Source organism: Leiobunum rupestre, chromosome 7 (genome assembly GCF_980474605.1).
Source record: "Leiobunum rupestre chromosome 7, qqLeiRupe1.1.hap1, whole genome shotgun sequence".
NCBI lineage: Eukaryota > Metazoa > Arthropoda > Arachnida > Opiliones > Sclerosomatidae > Leiobunum > Leiobunum rupestre.
The window spans coordinates 57,010,046-57,029,731 of NC_143390.1; the positions used below are offsets into that span (position 1 = coordinate 57,010,046).

Below are 19,686 nucleotides of genomic sequence, written 5' to 3' on the forward strand. Positions count from 1 at the left end.
TTAATAGTATAGATGATGTGATTACACTATTAAAAGTTTTTTATCAATAATATGCTTTGTCAAAAAGAAACTTCACATAATACATGTATAAGAAATAAGATTGACATTTCTAAATAAAATTGCGAAACAAATAAAATGGAAATATATTTGGCAAATAATTTCCCTGTTAGACATCCTATAAAAACCCATTTTCCTTAAGATTTTATCACCGGATGTAGATAAATAAGTTTACCACAACCTCGATGGCCAGTGGTCAATTATGAATAACTTTAAAGGGGAAAATATGCATACTTTCTCTACTTGGGCAATGATCGGCGCTGTTATTGATATATATGATATCTTTTTAAATTATTAATACAAAATATACATCTACAATGGAGAAATTATTGGTTTAAAAATTTTCTCGAATATAAATTTACACTTCAAAAAGACAACCCATTAATTACTGTAGTATTGTGCTCAAAACTGAGATTTATTTTCATTCATATGAAACTTTATTTCATGGTCCTCAGCAAAGACTGTTCACAAAAAAAATGATCAATAATTTTTAGTAATCATAAATATAGTAATTTTGAAAATACGTTGCGTTTCTTTGAAATATAAAATAACTGTCGTAAACGGCAAAGTTATTAAAAATGTTTTACAAAGTTGTCTGTTGAAAAAATTACTTAAGAGGAAAATTATCTTGCATTTGTTGTATTCTTTTAATGTGTGAAATATTTTCGATAGTTCATTTCAATTTTAATTTTTTAAACAGAAATTAACGCCTATCCCGAATGAGAATGGATTAAGAGTTAAAAATATAACACAAAAAATTGAGAATTTTTGTCACCTAGGTATAACTTCAGGGATTAAAGCCAATTTAAAGAAAAAGTTAAGTTTATGGTGTATATGATTGCTTAAAATGTTCCGTTAACGGTGGAAAACTAATTTCAACATCAATAAGATTGATAGTCGGAACCTATTTCATAAAGATGAAGAAATTAAGCTTTTTAATAATTATATCGGGGAAAATCAAGACACTTTTGGTAACCTGCAGAAGACAATGCCAACTCAAGCTAAATTTGAATTTTGAATAGTTATAATAATTCGTTAAAAATGTTGGGCTTTGCATTTGGACAATATTTATGACGAAATTCAGAACTGCTCTCATTCTTCGAAATTTTAAGAAAAAGTTTTTCTCCACAAAATTCGCACACAAGGTGGTGCATCTCTAATATCTCAGCTTTCTTGTCAATTTGTTGCGTCACTTGGAGGTATTCAGCGGACGAACACGAATGACAAATATTCAAGTTGAGATCCCAGTCGTAACTTCTAGTTTTAAATTCACCTTTACATTTGATACAATTATCTTCCAAAACGACATACAATGCATTTTCTCCGAGCTTCTTCACAGCAGGACACAAACCGTGGCAAAATCCAGGATATAAACCTTTTTCATCCTTAAAATTTTGAATTAAGAACTTTTCACCGCAAGATTCGCATTCTAGGTCCAACACGTAATAACACTCGTCGCAGAATCTCCGTTTTTCGCCTTTGTATTTTCGAATCTTAAACTTATTTTGGCAATTTTCGCAAACCTTTTCTTCCATTCCGTAATCATAGACATCGGCGATTTTCTCGACTGCTGCCCCGACTCCCAATGAACCGCCGATGCCTCCGCTCACTGAGCCGACGACTCCTCCGATAATAGTCCCTATTCCAGGTAGGATTGCTGTTCCTATCGATGCGCCTAGAGCTGCCCCTGCAATTCCAGAAATCAATAAATGTTTTAACACAAAACATAAACCACGTGTTAAGGTGAAATATGTGAGCAATTTAGTAGCGTTTTCTATGGGCCCAATGATTGAAAAATGTCTTATAAACGTGGATTCTAAAGCACTTCGTTTCAAATTACAATACGCAGCCTTGTTATTCCATTAACTAAATGGTTTTTATCAAATTATTCGTTTGTATTATATCAGTGAAACGATAAAATTAAGAACAAGTGGCAGAATTTAAATATGGTGTAACTTAGAAGTAAGGTTATTTTGAAAAGGGCTCAAATTTCAAAAAAAGCTTTAAGAACCATTTTCTTGAGACATTTTTGACTCATTGGGACCTCTAGAACACACTTCTGAACCTTTCACATATTACATTTTATTTAAAGAAAACTGGAAAACTAGTTGCCCGTCATCCACGTTTTTAAATAAAAAGTTGTTTTTGTACATTTAGTGCTTATAAACATTTTATTACCTCAAAAAACAATATGGACCAGGTCATAAAATGCCCTTCTCCTCATAAGTAAAATTTGGGGCCATAACGCTAGAACATCTTTTTGTAATTAATAGAAATTTAAAATAATTATTTAAAATTGCAGTGTTTAGAATTAGACAATTTTTATCTATTTACAATGTCATATCTCAAAGAAAAAGCGTAAAACGTTTCGGAGATTAATCTAATAAACTAATACCGATGAAACGACTCCCCAACTAGAACTCTATCAAGTACCACAGTGAAGAAAAAGAATGTCTTGATAGGTTCTTTTCGAATCCTAATACGTTTCATTCTCATTTAAGGTGCGTAACTGACTTGAATAGATAGAATGTACCCATCGTGATGCAACGACACGATAACAAATATGTTTTTTGCTACTTATTTTAAAAATTATTATTATTCTAAAATATAAAATGCCAGAACAGGTTCTTCAAAACAATTTTGGGGAATTAAATTAAATACGAATTTTATTTTAGGTTAAATAGCTTAAAGTCACAAAGTATTGAATATTTATATTGAAAAAAGTAATAATTTCTAAAAAAAACAGTAAAAAAAATAACAAGAACACCGTCAGGTATTATCTCACTATTACGATCATTAGAGTACAATGAATGACAGTACCTCCGAATCCGCCAGTCCAGCCTCCAGCTGATTGCGCCACAGCTTCTACGGAATTGCGGCTCGTTTTGTTTTGTACATCGTTGTAGACAGATTTCCCAATTACAGCGCATTCCACAACAATGGCCAGGGGCAAGGCCACTTGGTTTATCACTTTTATCGTCTCGGCAGTACCTTTTGCCACCTAAAAGATTTAAAACGGAGCCGAATTACTATATTGGTAATACCGAAGGTTTGAGAGATGTCTTTTGCGCATGTGGCATTTATATATTAAGTCGTTTACATTTTGAAACAGGCGGCAAATTAGTTTAAATTGGAACTTGTTTTAATACTTGTTTTAATTTAAAAAAATATTATATCTAGACTAATTTTGTGGAAACACAGATGGTAGAAGGGACGTTTTGTATCACTTTTCAAGTTGTATTTTCTAACACGGAGTGCGGTTTTGATAATATTTCAGTTATTAACCACTTACGAAATAAATCAATTTAAAACATTCATAATAGTAAACGTAATTATATTATTTCTAATGGGTTTGTTATCTGGACGCTGCTATCCAACTTATATACGATGCCACATCGCTGCCAGCAACTCATAAGGTCTTCTTCCAATGGGAGAGATAACTCTCAAGAACCGTTGTCGGCTAGAAGTCTGGCTTTGAGTTTTTATTTAATAACTTATTTCTGGTTCATTAAGAACAAACATTGGCTTTTTTGATGTCGCAAGTAACCCATTCTAAAAGGCAGTGCAAAACATATTTAAAGGTCTAAATTGAAAAGATTTTAAACATCTGCGAATTAATATTATTGCCTAGAAAATTCTATTTAGGATTTGTCTTTTCGCTTGGCAATGTCGAATATTTTCTGATTCAACAGTAATAGGTCAGAAAACAAGGTTTAGCCATTTTTAAGTGCCCTTTACTAGTAAGATATCTGAGCGCTCCGAGATTGATATCTGATGACGTAGGTCTGCCTTCATTTTTGTTCAAGCACCATATGTCAGATTTTCCAGTGGAAATCTTAACATGAAATTTCCTTTAAATTGGCTGACCTTTCATAATATAATATCACATTACCAGAACCATTAAATTGATCTAATAACATAAATCGTAAATTGTATAATAACTAACTTGAGTGCCACCAGGCGGCATCCACAAGTGAGGATCCTTTCCGAGACCGGAAACTTTCGGATTAACGTTGATATGTTCAAAGGGAACTTTAACTCCGTGCGGTTTATCGAATCGAATAATCCATTTATTGTTGCCTTTCAAAGTAGTGTCGAGCACTCTGACCACACTCGATCCAGTTCCCGTGGTGCTGTACTTGATCACATATTTATAACCCTGTAGAACTTGGAAACTCTTGACGCCTTTAATTAATCCACTTAATGTGATGAAGGGTTTTCCGCTTTTTGATGAGGATTTTTCCGAAGAATCCATAGCTGGTCCACCTGGAATTTATTTATTTTTAAATTCTCTTATATCTGCCAAACTGTCATTTTTTAAAAACATTCAGAAATAATTTGCTTTTTGCTTTTTGACACTTTTTCCAGGCGAAGTTTATCTTATCACCATCTTATCTCTGCTGACTGCGCTAAAACAAGATTTGAAATTTAAATTTTAATACGTTAAAAATGTAGACTTTGAAAACTATAAATACGCAATGTATAATACGCTAATTTTATCATCCTTTACAATGCAGTCCATAGGTGGTTCCTTTTAACTTAACATTGCGTATATACTGATCTCCACCACTCTCCCCCTATTCGGCTTTCCGTTGCTATGCAACTCGTTTTGAAGTTTTTAATATTCATGCTTAGGTTCTCTATTCGGTGTTTTAGTCGGAAGCCATATTTCCCGCACGGTAGTGACGAGTCCCAAATAGGACGTAACCGGTTTACCGTTGGAATTTCTAGCTATTTTATTTAATTAAAGTTAGTTTTTCACTCGAAGATCTATTTGGTCCGAGTTTCGCGTCTTTTTGTTTGCTCGAAGACCTATCGGTACGAGCTATTAGTAAGTTTTTAAATTTCTTCAAATTTATTTACGGTTTAGCTTTATTATCCCTTTTCTAATGGACTAATCTACTTATTCGCTAATTTTATCATCCTTTTTAATATTGTCATTGATCCATTCATTGGACTTTCTACGTTTATTATTCGGGTAAAATATGGAAAATATTTTATTCTAGAATTTAATTGTGGGCGTATTCAAATGCTTCATTTACATTTTTTACATTGAAAATGGCGTCCCATTTAGTTTTCCTCATTTTATCTGCGAATTTATTGGTGTTCAATTTTGATAGGTTTATACGTGGGTATAGTTAATTTTGATTTAAAGGGTAATCAGTTGAAATTATATTTGGGTTAAGGTCAGATATATCGCAATCGACTAAAAAATCAGTCTTTACATCAACGTTTTAATAAACGTGATCCATTTAATTCGCAGAATGATCAGTAACCCTTGCTGCTAGAAATTAGGCCTTGGTTTTCTTTTGTTTACAACGACATATTGACTAGCAGTGAAGCAAGTTTAAAGCAATAGAATATAACAATAAGGTCCAAGCTTTGGTTTACAATGTAAAGACTAGCTAAATTAAATTCATAAGTGTGAATTCGGTTAAATTAATTTTTAAATTTATCTCTAACTGAAAGATGTATCTATTAAATGCACAATCTGTTCGACAATTAGCGTAATATCGTAAAGCTATTTGACATTGAAGAAGTTCTGAAATATTAGTTGAAACACACGGAAAGAAACGGGAGTTATAAGAAGTTAAGAGTTCGGACAAGAATCGTGATCAAAAACAAATAACGACGAAGCTCGTCTTCGTCGTTATTTGTTTTAATAACTCGGTTTTGAACTACGTGTAAAACTTTTAAGATAACTTTTTTCGACAATAGCTCTGATTTGACAAATGGGCACTACATAATTTATTATAACTTTGCATTTTTTAACTGTCACTTAACTTTGATTTTAAAGTTCCTTTATTAAAATTATAAATTTTATTTGGATATGTTCGTGCCTAATATACATATTAAATACACGAATTATAAAATAAATCTTATATTTTATATTTGAATAAATATATAAGTCGAAAGATGTTCATGGCGTTTGTTTACTACTTCATTTCATTTAAACTTAAATGTGATTTTTATTACAATTTTCTTTTGTAAAAAGGACTAAATGGACTAGCAGGTATAACAGTGTTTTTTAATTCACGTCGATAGTACGTCAATTTTTCTAAAAATCGTTTACCTTAAGCAAAATATCATTGTTTAAATTAATAGTTATTAAATCAGAATAAGAGTTCGTTGCAAAACAGGCCATTGTTGTTTCAGAGTTGGTAACATATCTATTCACAGTCAGTTTGCTTGTAATTGGGTAGGCAACTCAGACTCAAGTAAAAACGGACCAACGTCGTTCCCTAGTCGGCCATTCATCTTGTTAATGGGTCGGTAATTCGGGTGAATGTAAAGTCGGGCCAACGTTGTTTCAGAGTCGGTTACGTATCATGTAAATAAAGTAATAACTGTTATATTTGAGAAATTCCTAACCTCGATAAATGATGTATAAAGGTTCGATAATTTAAGAATATATATTCTTCTTTGCAATTTTGTTTTATATATTTCCGAGTTGAAAAATAGTATTATAAATATACGTTTAACTTTACATGTTTTAAACTAAAAACCGACCAAGTAAAGAAAATGGAAAAAATTGCTTTTAAAGATGCCCCCTTAAACACACCCCTCTCATACGAACGAGTCACGTGGACAGGCGCTTATGCCGGGGGTCGTTAGAGTGGGACGATTGCACTTGACGGCGCGTTTTAATAACTTCTTACGGCCGTAATAGATACGGATGGCCTCCCGTCTTAAGTCAATTTACCATAAAAAAATTACGTATACAAATTAGCATGCTTCTATTACAAAACGCACGATTTTTTCAACATGCGAACTGACTAACAGGGTGGGATATACAAGTTTCTCTGCTAGTTGTTCTATAGTTTGAAACTCTTTCTCGGCTGCTTCTTTAATCACTATCTTATTTTTACGAAAGGCTACATCGATATTTTCAAGATTAAACCTATTCTTCTCTATTTTGGTTAGAGCGTAGAATTTCGACAAAGGAGTCCGAGCAATAGACCGAGAGAGTAAGGAGTAATGTGTCCATAGAAAACTAAGTCTTATTTATTGCAAAGTCGCAAAAGCCCATAAGCTTTGTCGAGCAATAGAATTAATAGATATTACCTTACATTTACTGTAAACAGTTCCTAAGAATGAATAAAGCTTCCCATTGATTAACCAAACTTATCTTAAGGAAATTATAAACCTTATTTAAATTTTTTTTATCCAATTTGATTAGATAGTTGACTGACTTTCCCAAATATCAAACCACTATCTGAAAATGAAACGAAGCGTTTTGATAAGATTTATTTTTCTACTTTGGTGTGCAATAAATGTATTAAGCATACATCTATACAAACTTTATTCGACGGTAAAGTACCGAATTGATAAAGAAATTCTATTCTGATCTTTTCAATAGATGTATAAAGCATACTTGTATACAAACTTTATTCGACGGTAACGTACTGAATTGATTAAGTAATTATATTCACATCTTTTTCAAAGATAAAAAATAAGTACACTAGCAAGAAGACGTTTTCACGTGCTCCTGCTCTTGGCTTCACACATCTCGTTCTACCGAATCGTAATCTCAATTGCTAACTTGCAAATGGATCAATAGTTACAGATAAATCGCTTTCCAATTACAACCAATCAACTTTATTTACTAAATTTATTTGATTTGCTGACCCTTTCCCTAAACATTGTTTAAATATCAGCCACCAAGATAAACAACTCTGTTGATTTTTTTTTAAAGTCACCGTCGTATGTTTCAACTGCGTCAATCACGTTTCTAGACGCCAGATTAAATGAAAAAATGATAAACTATTCTGATTTAATTACCGTTTATGGCGGAGGATCATATTGACATACTGTAATAGATTGTTAATAGCCTTAAAATCTGCTCAACATTGTATTTATTATGTTTCTGTAAGGATGTCTTTCTTCAATATTTGAATAATGCAGATTGAAAAACGTTGCGAGATAACATAAAAAAATATATGATATATAAGGAATATTATGAACTCATCTTTAAGCGCTTCTTAAATTAGACACTGTTAGAAGTATTTGAAAAAATTGTTCTGTGCAAACTGACGACAATAAGGCAACAGGATTTTTCGACATTTTCAACACAGTATCTACCACGAATTAATTCGAAAATTAATCCTTTACCCCATTACCGAAAAACATCATAATTATGTCTTACTATAACTATATAGTAATATATAGTTAGTTAAATTTAAGCGAAACATTGGGCAATCGTAATCAGAAAACATATCAACAATAAACGAAATCCAAAAATATAAAACCAAATTTGCACATGGTACTTAAGAAACTGAACAAAATTCGAATCAGTTCGCACAGAAAAACACTAATGTTATACAAAAAGTATAATAAAAGGACAACGCACTTCTTTTGTCGGAAATGGCTTTCGACGGATTTATTTCAACTAAAAATTTGTTGTTAAGCCTGGTCAAAGGAGCAAAATGTTCCATTGCCAATTTTCCCTAGTTCCTATAGTTAGTCCAGTATCAGTGGTCAAAATTTCGACAAAACTTAGTAGATCACTCTGGTTAAAACAAAAACCATTATTGAACTTATTAATTAAAAAAACAATGAAACTGGAGAAGATCACACGGTATAAATTTATTATTTGGAGACGTTATATTGGATCGCTTTGTAGTTTCGTGCCTCGTGGGTTCAGGTTGACTGACAAACTATTAACTTTTCCATATTTGAAATAGAAACTACGTTACTTATTTTTTCATTAATTTTAACTTATTATTAGAGGGATTTTCGTACGTGAAGTTAGTGGTCAAAAGTTTCCATAAGAAATGGCTAAATAAAGGTAATACAATTAGCAAGAAAATATAATAAATAAATCGGAATATGTGTGATAAATGGAAATTTGGGGGTTTCCATTTATCACACATTCCGATTAATTCATTCTATTTTCTATATTAAACCATTTCTTATGGAAAATATTTACAAATAATTCCACGTACGATAATTCATCGAATAATATGTTAAACTGGATGACAACTAAGTAACACAGTTTTAAATATGGAAAATGTAATATGTCAGTCAACCTGAACCCGCGACGCAAGAGACTACAACGCCAACCAATATAAACTAATTTTTGTGAGAAAAAGACTATACAAAGTTTTGTCGAGCTTTTACCACTGATTCTGGACCAAATATAGGAACTAGGGAAAATTGGAAATGCATACTTTTGTTCTTTGGACCAGGCTAAACAATATTTAAATTAGAAATAAATTCGTAAAAAGGAATTTTTTTAATCGTTTCAATTCCTTTGGTCATTTTATGATTTCGTTAGTTTTAGTTAAAAGTATGTTGCCTTGGAGCGACATAATTTACTTAAGTTGAGATCGGGCTTAGTTTGCAGGTAACGATTCGTGAATCATTTATCAGCAAAGTGATCAATATAATTATTACAGGTCAGATTTTTCTAACCATGTCCGCTTACCCAGTAGTGTGTAGTGGCTATCGTATAAAAGTAAAGAACTCAATACCATGACGCTGGCTTACGTTTTTGATACTCTGGCGTAGGTGAGTTTTCATTTATGTTGACTTCCGTGGAATTATTCGCAGAATCTTTTTCTTGAAATTCTACAGAATCTTTAACTGTAGGAAACAAATCATATATTTAAATCTGAGATGAGAAGACTTAAGGCTAGGTTATAAAAGGCGCGTTTTCGACACTTGACGGCACAGGTCATATTTTTTTGTTTTAAACCGCAAATTTAAAATTGCCCAAATTATATCCATTTTGTAATAATGTCTATTAAACACGCTCATAAAACGGTGAATAGTTACTTATAACAACAGGGGCTTAAGCTAGCAAATCGGCTGAGACAGAAATAAGTAAAGATAATTTATACTTCGGTAATATTTCCGGGGGCGAAAAAATGTATTAAAATTAAGAACAGTCAAGCAGTTTATGACTTTGACCCTTATTTCCTCCTTTTTCTATGCCAATGAACGCAATTCGATTGTTAAACCAATTCTACTACACAAGTACTACTGCTATTTCAGAAGCCACGCAACTAAAAATAAATCTGCAGGGCGTAAACTGTTAAATGCTTTACCATGGGAAAATAAAGACATTTTTAACGGAAGGCGTTAATGTTTAACGAGTAGCATGAGCATATAGACGATAAAAAACGTTTTTTAAAAAAGAAAATCGCGTGGTAATTTTTGTTTCGTTATTATTTTTCAGCAGCAAACTCCACTAAAACTTGGAAAAACGAAGGCAATCGTCGTCCGAATACCAACTCGCAATTAAAAAACTTCACTCTCCTATTAAGTAGCTCCTCCCAGCTGTAGAACCCTAGTTATAGTATTTGTAAGCTGGTTTTTGCCTCTTCCGACGAGTGGTCGATTTCTAGAATGTGTGAAAGTAACCCTTATGAAGGCTGAATACTTTATTCTACATGTGTAGAAAAATATATGTTTAACTGATTTTAATTGTTTATATATAAAGCTGAAACACCCTTTTCTAAAGCTATATAATACAATCTTCGTCTTTCGGGCTCTGTGTTTTCTAGTGACTTTAATTTGTAGGGGAACTAGGTTTTGGTTAGTTAATAAACTAGTGAAATAGAAATGCAACAAAGTAAAGATCAATTACAACTTAAATAGAAAACTCGATACATTTGTTATTTTACAGATGCGGATATTTCGCGCGAAAAAAATTAACAAATAATATACAATTTATTTAATATTATCAGAAATTGTTTTTTTTTATAATTAGGGATAATGGCTATGTTGAGACGAATTTTACCGTTGGTCCCAGTCCCATTCACGCTCGAAGCGTATGCCTGTTAACCCCAACAAATCATTGACTTTCCAAATCTGACGTTTTCCGAGATAATTGAAATACACCCCGCTGACGTTTTTTACCCCTCTTGAGTCATTCGATCGTTATAACATTTATTTATTTATTAATTATTCTACCTAAAAACAAATAAATGCATTTTTGATAATATACACGTATAATAAACATGTATTTTTATTGTATTAAAATTTTTTGTGAATAAAAAACTTCGTTAAATTTGCATATATGAGATTTTTAATTAAAAAGGCACTAAGCCTTGTCTTACTCAGTTTCGATCTGCTTAGCAGATCATCTTCATATATGCAAATTTAACGAAGTTTTTAATTCACAACAAATTTTAACAACGCATATGGAATTGCTATCTAATTTTATTTCTTTTATTGTATTATTATAATGCAATATGCAAATAATGTTTTAGAGACGATTCGCAAGCGCTATGTTTTTCCTGTTCAACTTCGTCAATTATATTTGATTGTCATAACACGGGAAGAGCACTTTAGCGAACTGTGCTAGGTTGGTTTAGAATAACGCTGAAAATCATATGTCCAAAAAAAATCTTTCTTGATTAAAATTACCTATAATCAATATTTTAGAAGAAACATTTTCATCGTAACAATATGAATGAATTTCTTAGCCGTATAGTTTTATTGTTCAACTATTACAAAACAGTAATAAACTGGGTTTCAATTACTTACAAGAAGGGCTGTCTTGGTCTTCCTCATTTAGGAGGTCATTTAAGTTTGTGGCTCCCCCTAGCGATTCCTTTTCCGTCACTTCCTTGACATCATTCGATAAATCTTTCTCATGAAATACTTCGGCTTTTGTAACTATAAAGAACAAATTGTTTTTACAATTCAGATCAGAGGACATTTAAGAAAAAAAATAACTTCTATTATTTTTATGAAATTCTTACGAGTGAAAGTAAGTTTTAATTTATGGTTGTCTAAACACGCACATAGTTTTTTCCCAAATAGTTCAGATGATTTTCCAATAAAAAATCTTTAAGTGACTAGATATTTGTAATAAAATGTCAGCTTTATATAAGTTAAACCTGCATGACTCGTGTCCATGAATAAAGTATCGACGCGCATTTTCCACCTTTGAAACTCAATAGACGGTAAAAAAAGGTGGGTTGGAATTTTAATTATATTTGGTATTCATTAATTACAGTCCCTGTTGAGAAAAAATTATCCGTCGTTTCAACGTGTAAAGTTGGTAAATAAAACACCTTTTCGTGGATAGGTTCCACTACACGTTGTTCCTTCGTATAAATTTGGTGTATATAACATAAGATTGTCAACTAAATGTAAACCTTATTTACTCCAGTTCTTGGTACCTGATATATTTGCTAAATATTTTAATAAATTGGTAATTTATATTTCAAAATGGGAGAAAAATAACTAGGGGCGCAGACAAGGGAAGAGTTTTAATGTCCAAACCCTTCCCTTGATCGTATCTTTCCTGAGCTAATTTTTTACCCCCGTCCTTTAATTACTTTAATTTAACGTAGTCTGGGACCCCCTTGACGAGTTTCTGGCTATGCTACTGCAACTAGCATTTAAAAATTAAACTTGAAGCTAGCTTCTATGTGTTTCGAACTAAAATATAACATATTCTTTTCTAACAAGGAGACTACCCGAGGTGTAACACACCCATTTTGTTAAATCTCAGGTGTTTGGTAGACCTTCATGTAACTTGAAAAACCCCAAAGGGAAATGTTTCCATAGGCAACCATTTTGCCATGGCACCCAAAAATGTTTTTGGCAACACAAAATGGAATTTTTCCTATGGAAAATAACTTGGGAATCTGATAGATTTTAAGGGTACCACCCTCTACAAATGTTAAAAAAATTTTAAAATGCTAAAAATAGAAAATATAAATAAAAAAATAATGAAAAAGTTCGAAATTGATTAAAATTTTTACAGAAGGTACACTTAAAATTGGTCAGATTCCTATGTTATATTTAATGGGAAAATTTCCTTTTTGTGTTGTCAAAATAATTTTTGGTTGCCATGGCAAAACGGTTGCCTATGGAGACATTTCCCTTTAGGGTGTTTCAAGTAACATGGTCTACAAAACACCCAAGTTTAAACAAAATCGGTGCGTTACACCTCGGGTCGTCTCCTTGTAAGTTTCGGCCATTCCCAGGTAGAAACAACAAGTATACATACCACGAGTTTTATCAAGGTTTCTCCTTTAGTAAACGTGTATCATGTCACCAGTTAAAAATACTTTGTGAAACACGTTCTAAGTGTTTTTTGTACTTTCCGATTATAAAATGCGGTTACTTAGTTAAAATCACATTAATTTAAGAAACAAACGTATAGTTTCTTATTTGAAATATACGGTAATAAACGAATATTTTTAGTGTAAAAGATATTTGGCATGTGTGAAGCATTTAGGTTTCGTTTATTAAGTGTATACTATTTTGCATATAATAAGCGACTATTTATCGTACAACAAGTGCTAATTTGGCGTGCATTAAGTTAATAAGTTATTTATTTTACAGTTAGCTATTATTTTGCATGATTTAAGCAATACTTTAATTGTATTTAGCGTTTTTTATAAATGGCGAACGGTTTTCAAGCATAATGTTCGACTTTCGAACGCATCAAATTGCTTCATTTCAAGATTTCATAAGTGACTTTGAAATATATTTAAAAAAACTTATTTTCTGATTTCTGTTCATTAAATTAGATTAACTTTATTAACAATTTCGTGACGTATGATCCTTATATACATTTTTAAAGTTGATTGGGCAGAAATATAGTAAATGAATATTTATCTAAGAAATACAACTTTGAGGAGGTAGAAATTGTTGTATCTTTTGTTATTTGTTATTGGTATTCATTAAAATATCTATTAAATAGCTATAAATAGCTAATTAACACAGTATATTTCAACTAAAAACACATGGTTTTGGTTTTTAAGAACATTATGATTTAAATATAAAAAGTGCGCTTAAAACGTGTTTAAGAAACTTTGATGAAACAAGAAGTATATTCGAGTTTTGGCTACCTAGGTAGAGCTTTAATTGATGTGGAATTTAACATGAAATGACTTATTTTTACTATAGCTTACCTTTTATGATAAATATATAAATAAATTTGTCAGGTTTAAATAGAAAATAAATGAGTTTATATTATATTAAATTGAGCCGTAATGTGGTCGGATCCGGGTAGGTCCAAACTAGTGGAGGGCAGTAGCAGCATCTCCTCGCTCGTTCGAAGCCGGGTCGCACACGCCAACACTGGCCTCGCCGTGGATACATTCCTCTAGGTCGCGGCACATACCGTTTTCGCATTTAACAACCACAAATTTGCGAACTTTGGTTAACGAAAATAGCGAGGTCTGAAAATTTTAGTTTGCCAATGAGGGCCGTGGCAAATCAGTTTGCTATTTGCAAATCTGTGCTATTGCTGGAAATTGCATCGCTTTGATAATGTTTGCCAAAGATGGGGACCCGCTAATCACAAGACTGAAGGTACGAAGAGCGATATAAAAACTAAGGATACCTTTCCCCACATGGTCATTTTAGATGAACCCTTCCCAATAACCGTCCATTGCGTGGTCACTTCAATAAGAACGATAGAGCTATGAGTCGCTTCACCCCACCCCCTGGTGGTGACGACCAGCATCGCCACCAGAGTAGTCCAAATCTATCCAAGTTAATAAATTTCTAAGGGACAAGGTCCAATTTTTAAAAAGTGGGAAATAAATATATTTTTAAGAATAAAAAAATGTTAAAAGGAACTGTGAATAAAATAAACCATAAAAATTTTGAATTGGTCGCTACACCATCTAAATTCCTCGAGTAATCGGGACCCAAAACACAAATCAAACATTTTATAGAGCAATTTTACTAACTTAATATCTCCTAGGTATTTAAGGCTACAATAGAGAAGTAAAATCAATTTATAAATTAATTTTGTTTATTCATACCTAAGAATAAACTATCTATATCGCTTAAGACATTCCTCAACAAGATGAGATAACATGATTCTTTCTTTTTAAAAATAGGAGGGAATAGCAATGAAATTTTAACGATCCCATTATTTTTCCCCTCAAAGCCAATCTTATCTCTTAACTTGAAAGAAAGGGCGTCATCCTTTCTACTAATTGAGTGTCATTCGAGAAAAACATAACTCATTTACTAGTATATGTAACTTATAGGTACAAAATTGGTTTTTTTAAAAGATATAATTTTTGCAATACCAAACATCATATTGTCTACAGTTTGAAACGTTAATCAAACTGATCAGATATTATATTTTCTAAATAACTAAATAGTGAAGGGAGTTTCCCTCAAACAGCTGTTTGTCTCTACCATAAAATCACGGGTCCGAATAGAAAAACCACCTCTATATTTTCCCCAAAAACTGCATAGCTTTCTTAGTTTTTTAAGACGAATCTCAGCTAATAACTCGAAAGTGAGAGCACGAACCATTTCTGCTGATTGCGTATAAGCCTCAAATTGTACAGTTGCCCCTCGTATTATTATTTATATAACTCTGTTTGTGTTCGAACTATAAGTTCCATCCTTATACCGATTTTTTAATAATAGTTGTCTAAAAATTAATCATAATCATTAATTTTAATTACCAAAAATTAAATTTTTCACAATGGCCGCACTACAAACCATATTAGATTAATTATATTTTATTCAAAAACTGTCCCGTTCAAATTAATACAAAAGAGAAAAAGTATGTATTAGCTAGTGACCCACCCTAACTAAGAATAATATTGGTATGTAGGAGGGTTAATTTTTTTCTTACGTTCATAGTAAAGATGTAAATTATATTAATAATGGTCTCAAAAATGTTCATTAAATACAATATTAATTATTAAGTATTATTTTTCCATGTAGTTATTGCAATTGTTCTGTTCAAATTGTGTATAATACGTCTAAATCCGTTAATTAGTTCATTTTGGGATCTGACTTGAGGGCTATTCTCAAACACACGCGACGGTCCTATGACACTTTTATCAACACTTTGAAATACATTGCCCCTAATTAATATTCCATTCGACCAATTATTACGTACTCAAAGGCAGAAATTAAACTGTCCCCCATTTTATTTATAATTTGCATCTGAACCAAATCGGCGCACTACTCGAAAGTGGTGAAGCAAAGAGAGCACACAAAGTTTAAGCGATTTCTTTTAGTTATATAGGTAATTTAAAATTATATTACTTGTTTTAGGCCTATTTTTAAAACTAAGTTTGCACAAATCAAAATATACCTAGCGCAATACAACGGCCCTGAGAAGTAGTGTATTTCAATATTAGTTCCTTTTTTCAGTTATATCTTCGAAACGTATACGACAACGTATACGAAGCGCAATCGATTGGTATTTGTTACATTGCTAAGTTCATCGGTGAGCGGGGTTTGCACTAACCCCCACCTTCTTAAATTTTGGTTTATTTTGACAACTAAGATGGCGCATGATGGAATGATGTGGGTGGGGCTGCTCGGTCTTCTGGAACCCGCATTTTATATATTCTTTGGCGTCTGAACAAAGTGGCGCATTAATTAATTATTATCTATTGTTGGGGGGGGGGGGGGGGGAACTATCTTAATAAACCCCAAAGATTAAAAAAGTTTTTTTATGGAAGCGTTTTGAATTGTTATAGACTATGGTATTTATCAAAAATTACCTATCGAGGAGATTCCGGGCTTATGTTAACTGGAAGACGTTTACATCGCAAAGTTATATTCCGACGTATATCGAAATAATTAAGATCGGTTATTTTTTATTGCTCAATAGGTACAATTTAACAAATAGCTAATCACTACAATGCACGCGTCTCAAGCCCAGATAAAGCTAAAACGCATATATATTCTAATCACATTCCTTATTAGACATGAAAAGATATCATTTACCCATAGGGGATCATTAACTTGCGTATAAAATAAAATTATTTTACTTTTATGGTGTTTTGTTGGAGGGCACAAGCAGTAAACACACTTTTGATCGTCTTCGCTGGCAGGAGTCTGATACTCGTCGCATTCCCCTTCACATTCTCGACAGGCACCTCTCATTACTCCTCTTTTGTCTTTCATAGCAGTGCTGTAAAACTTGTAAAGGGTCAATGATTGGCTCAGAATATTTCGTCGTTTAGTTAAGTTTCAATACATGAGTGTTCTCTTGATTACTTTTTTTAAAAATAGAGCTAATACGCAAGGCACCACCTTCGACCACATAAGCAATGTTGCTTGTGCGTGATCAAGTACTAGGTGGCCGGGTTACAATGCGTAGGAGGGTGGTGGCAAGCCCTTCATGCCACGCGAGCCAACAGCTCCCTACATTAACTATTACCGTTAACCTCAGCAAGTTTTTATGGGAAGGCGAAAACCTTTCTTGACAGAAACTTGGCCAAGTGGAAATACCAAATAGATGGGCTTTCAATTTACACAAAATTTTAAATTTATGACTCCACAATTGACAATAGAAAATAAATCGTCTGATTTTTTTATTAATCCCACTTTCAAGAACCTCGATATCTAATTAAATTTAATTATACTATATTATATTTGGTTCGAACATTTTCCCTACCTAAAGGATGAAGGAGGTATTTCCCAAAACTTGTTGCGTCGACAGATCACGTTGCTTTGACAATCAGCCTGGTATGTGAAGTAATTGAAATAGTGACTGCCAAAGAAATATTTCGCCCCAGCATTCGTTTGCAATAATAATAATAATAATAATAATAATTAAATTAGCGCTATTTATCGCAAAAAACATTATTTATAATTACAATTCATAAAATTAAAATTTAATTATCTAAAGAAAAAGATTGTAAAATCAAATAAAAATCATTTAACGAAATTTATTTAAGAAATACGAAATTCATTAAAGTATTTGAAATATATAAATGAAATGTCTAATTGTATTACCCAACATTTAGAAAAAATTAAGTTATTTTATAGAGATATGGGAAAATGTGTCTTAAGTAACGTGATCAGGAATTAAAAGTAATTTCATTTTGTTCATCTTTAGCTCTTTATTTCCGATAGCTTCCATTTTTAAAATTGAAATCTGTGCCCTCCTTATTTTAAAAAAAGTGGATTTTAGAAAGCGTAAAACGGAAGGTTCAGTTCGGATAATTTTGAAAATAAAATACATGGCTTTGTAGATTTTTCCTAAACGCAAGGATATAACATCTATCCAAATTCCAGACATAATTAAATCAACCCAGACGTTTTAATCCTTTTTTACAGGTTTAAGAAAATATATATATCTTACCTTCACTCGAAACTGCTTCTTTTTTCCGAACGACTTTGTGTGAAAATAATTTAACGCGCCAGCTACTCAATTATTTTAATCTTATCTTTATTTCTGTTAAGGTGCTACAGGACGTTCAAAGGCGATGGAGTCCTATTGAAACCTAACATTTAGTAAAATTAAGGCTATCATTATTTTAGTTTTGGTATTCGCAAATCGTCATAGATAAGATATAAGGCAATTATTACACGAATAAGTTTGCCTCTTAATTTTTCATAGCTTTTTACATGTACAATTATGTACAGCGTGTCTGAAATTGCTCGGACAGTGCATTTTTCGCAACAACCATTCAACCTAGAATTTTGAAATTTTCAGGGAAGCTGTACTAGAGAGCAAAAGCTTTAGCTTGTAAATTTGAACACAATCGGAACATTTTTCATGCTTTAGAAAAACGTTTTTTTGGGACATCTCAAAGCCTTTTTTTCAAAAACCGACGTGCAAGATATCAACAACTTACGACAGCACATAATTGATGGATGTGAGACTATTCGTAATACACCAGAAGTCTTTGAAAATGTTCGTCAATCATTTTTACGACGTTGTCGTTTGTGCATTAGAGCCCAAGGTGGCAATTTGAACAGGTGTTGTAAATAATATTTTTTATTTTTTTATTAAAAGAGATAACAATTCCATTATGTGTCTTTGGTTTTTGCGTATCACAATCTACTAGGGCTTAGCTGATGTTATCATTAATTTGAAATATTTAATAATTATTCAATCTTTCCAGTTTAAATTTAGTAAGTTCAAAATCTGGCGGTGCATACTTCTGAACGATCTCTCAATGATCTTTTGAAATTCGACAATCTGTTTATCACTTTATCGCTTAAAATCAACCAATAAATTTATGAAAACAATTGGGATCAAGGAAGAATAAAGATTCACATTTCCGTTGATTTCGATGTTTTAGACCGATTTGTGAGAGCTCGTAACTCTGAAACGGGGCTTTTTAGGATCATGGTTCATTTGACATTTTAAACTTGTTAAAAATTTCAGTACACTAGTACGTAACACCCTGTATATGTAATAATTTGGGAAACGTGTTGAAGGTTAAAAAAGAAGCCATAAGAACATCATACAATACCTGTGCCCTCCGAGCCTATTGCTACTAGAAATTTCGAAACATTAGACCCGGCTGCCCTGTCTGTTGTAAAAGATCAAGAACGATTAAATGGGCCTATGGAAATGATTCTAAACTAAATGGTATTCCAAAGAGAGCAAAATGCAAAATTTGTCATTACCTTTTCGAGTCATTTGGACAATATCAATAAAATTTCGGTTGTCATACATGCAGTGGTATAGTCCTAAAATAAAAAGAACCGGGGCGCTACCTGGGTACAGCCAACTTCGATTACGCGCGAAATCGAATTTGGCTGTACTGGCTGCTATAAATGTACCTCCAACTTCGATTTTTAGCGTGATCGAAGCTGGCCGTAACTAGGTAACGATTTGAAATTGTTATGGTATTTCTCTGCGGGAAAAATTTATCATAAATTCACACACCCTTTATTCCAGAAAAATGTTATACGAAATAGAAGCAAGGCGCG

General features: G+C 32.4%; 1 protein-coding gene across 2 annotated transcripts; it reads right to left on the bottom strand.

The window, feature by feature from the left end:
* Positions 1 to 499: 499 nt before the first annotated feature.
* LOC149937552 (uncharacterized) lies at positions 500 to 18,232 on the bottom strand. Of its 2 annotated transcripts, none has more exons than XM_090181202.1 (8): positions 18,104 to 18,232; positions 17,414 to 17,509; positions 16,785 to 16,927; positions 11,551 to 11,682; positions 9,547 to 9,642; positions 4,004 to 4,323; positions 2,878 to 3,058; positions 500 to 1,744 (listed from the first exon to the last, which is right to left on the bottom strand). In XM_090181202.1, the coding sequence occupies exons 3-8, from the start codon at positions 16,918 to 16,920 to the stop codon at positions 1,080 to 1,082; spliced, it is 1,530 nt and encodes a 509-aa protein (XP_090037328.1). In that variant the 5' UTR covers positions 16,921 to 16,927; positions 17,414 to 17,509; positions 18,104 to 18,232; the 3' UTR covers positions 500 to 1,079. The 2 variants fall into 2 exon arrangements, with proteins under 2 accessions (XP_090037328.1, XP_090037329.1); XM_090181203.1 differs by having other exon boundaries at positions 16,785 to 16,935; positions 18,104 to 18,230.
* Between the last annotated feature and the right edge of the window lie 1,454 nt (positions 18,233 to 19,686).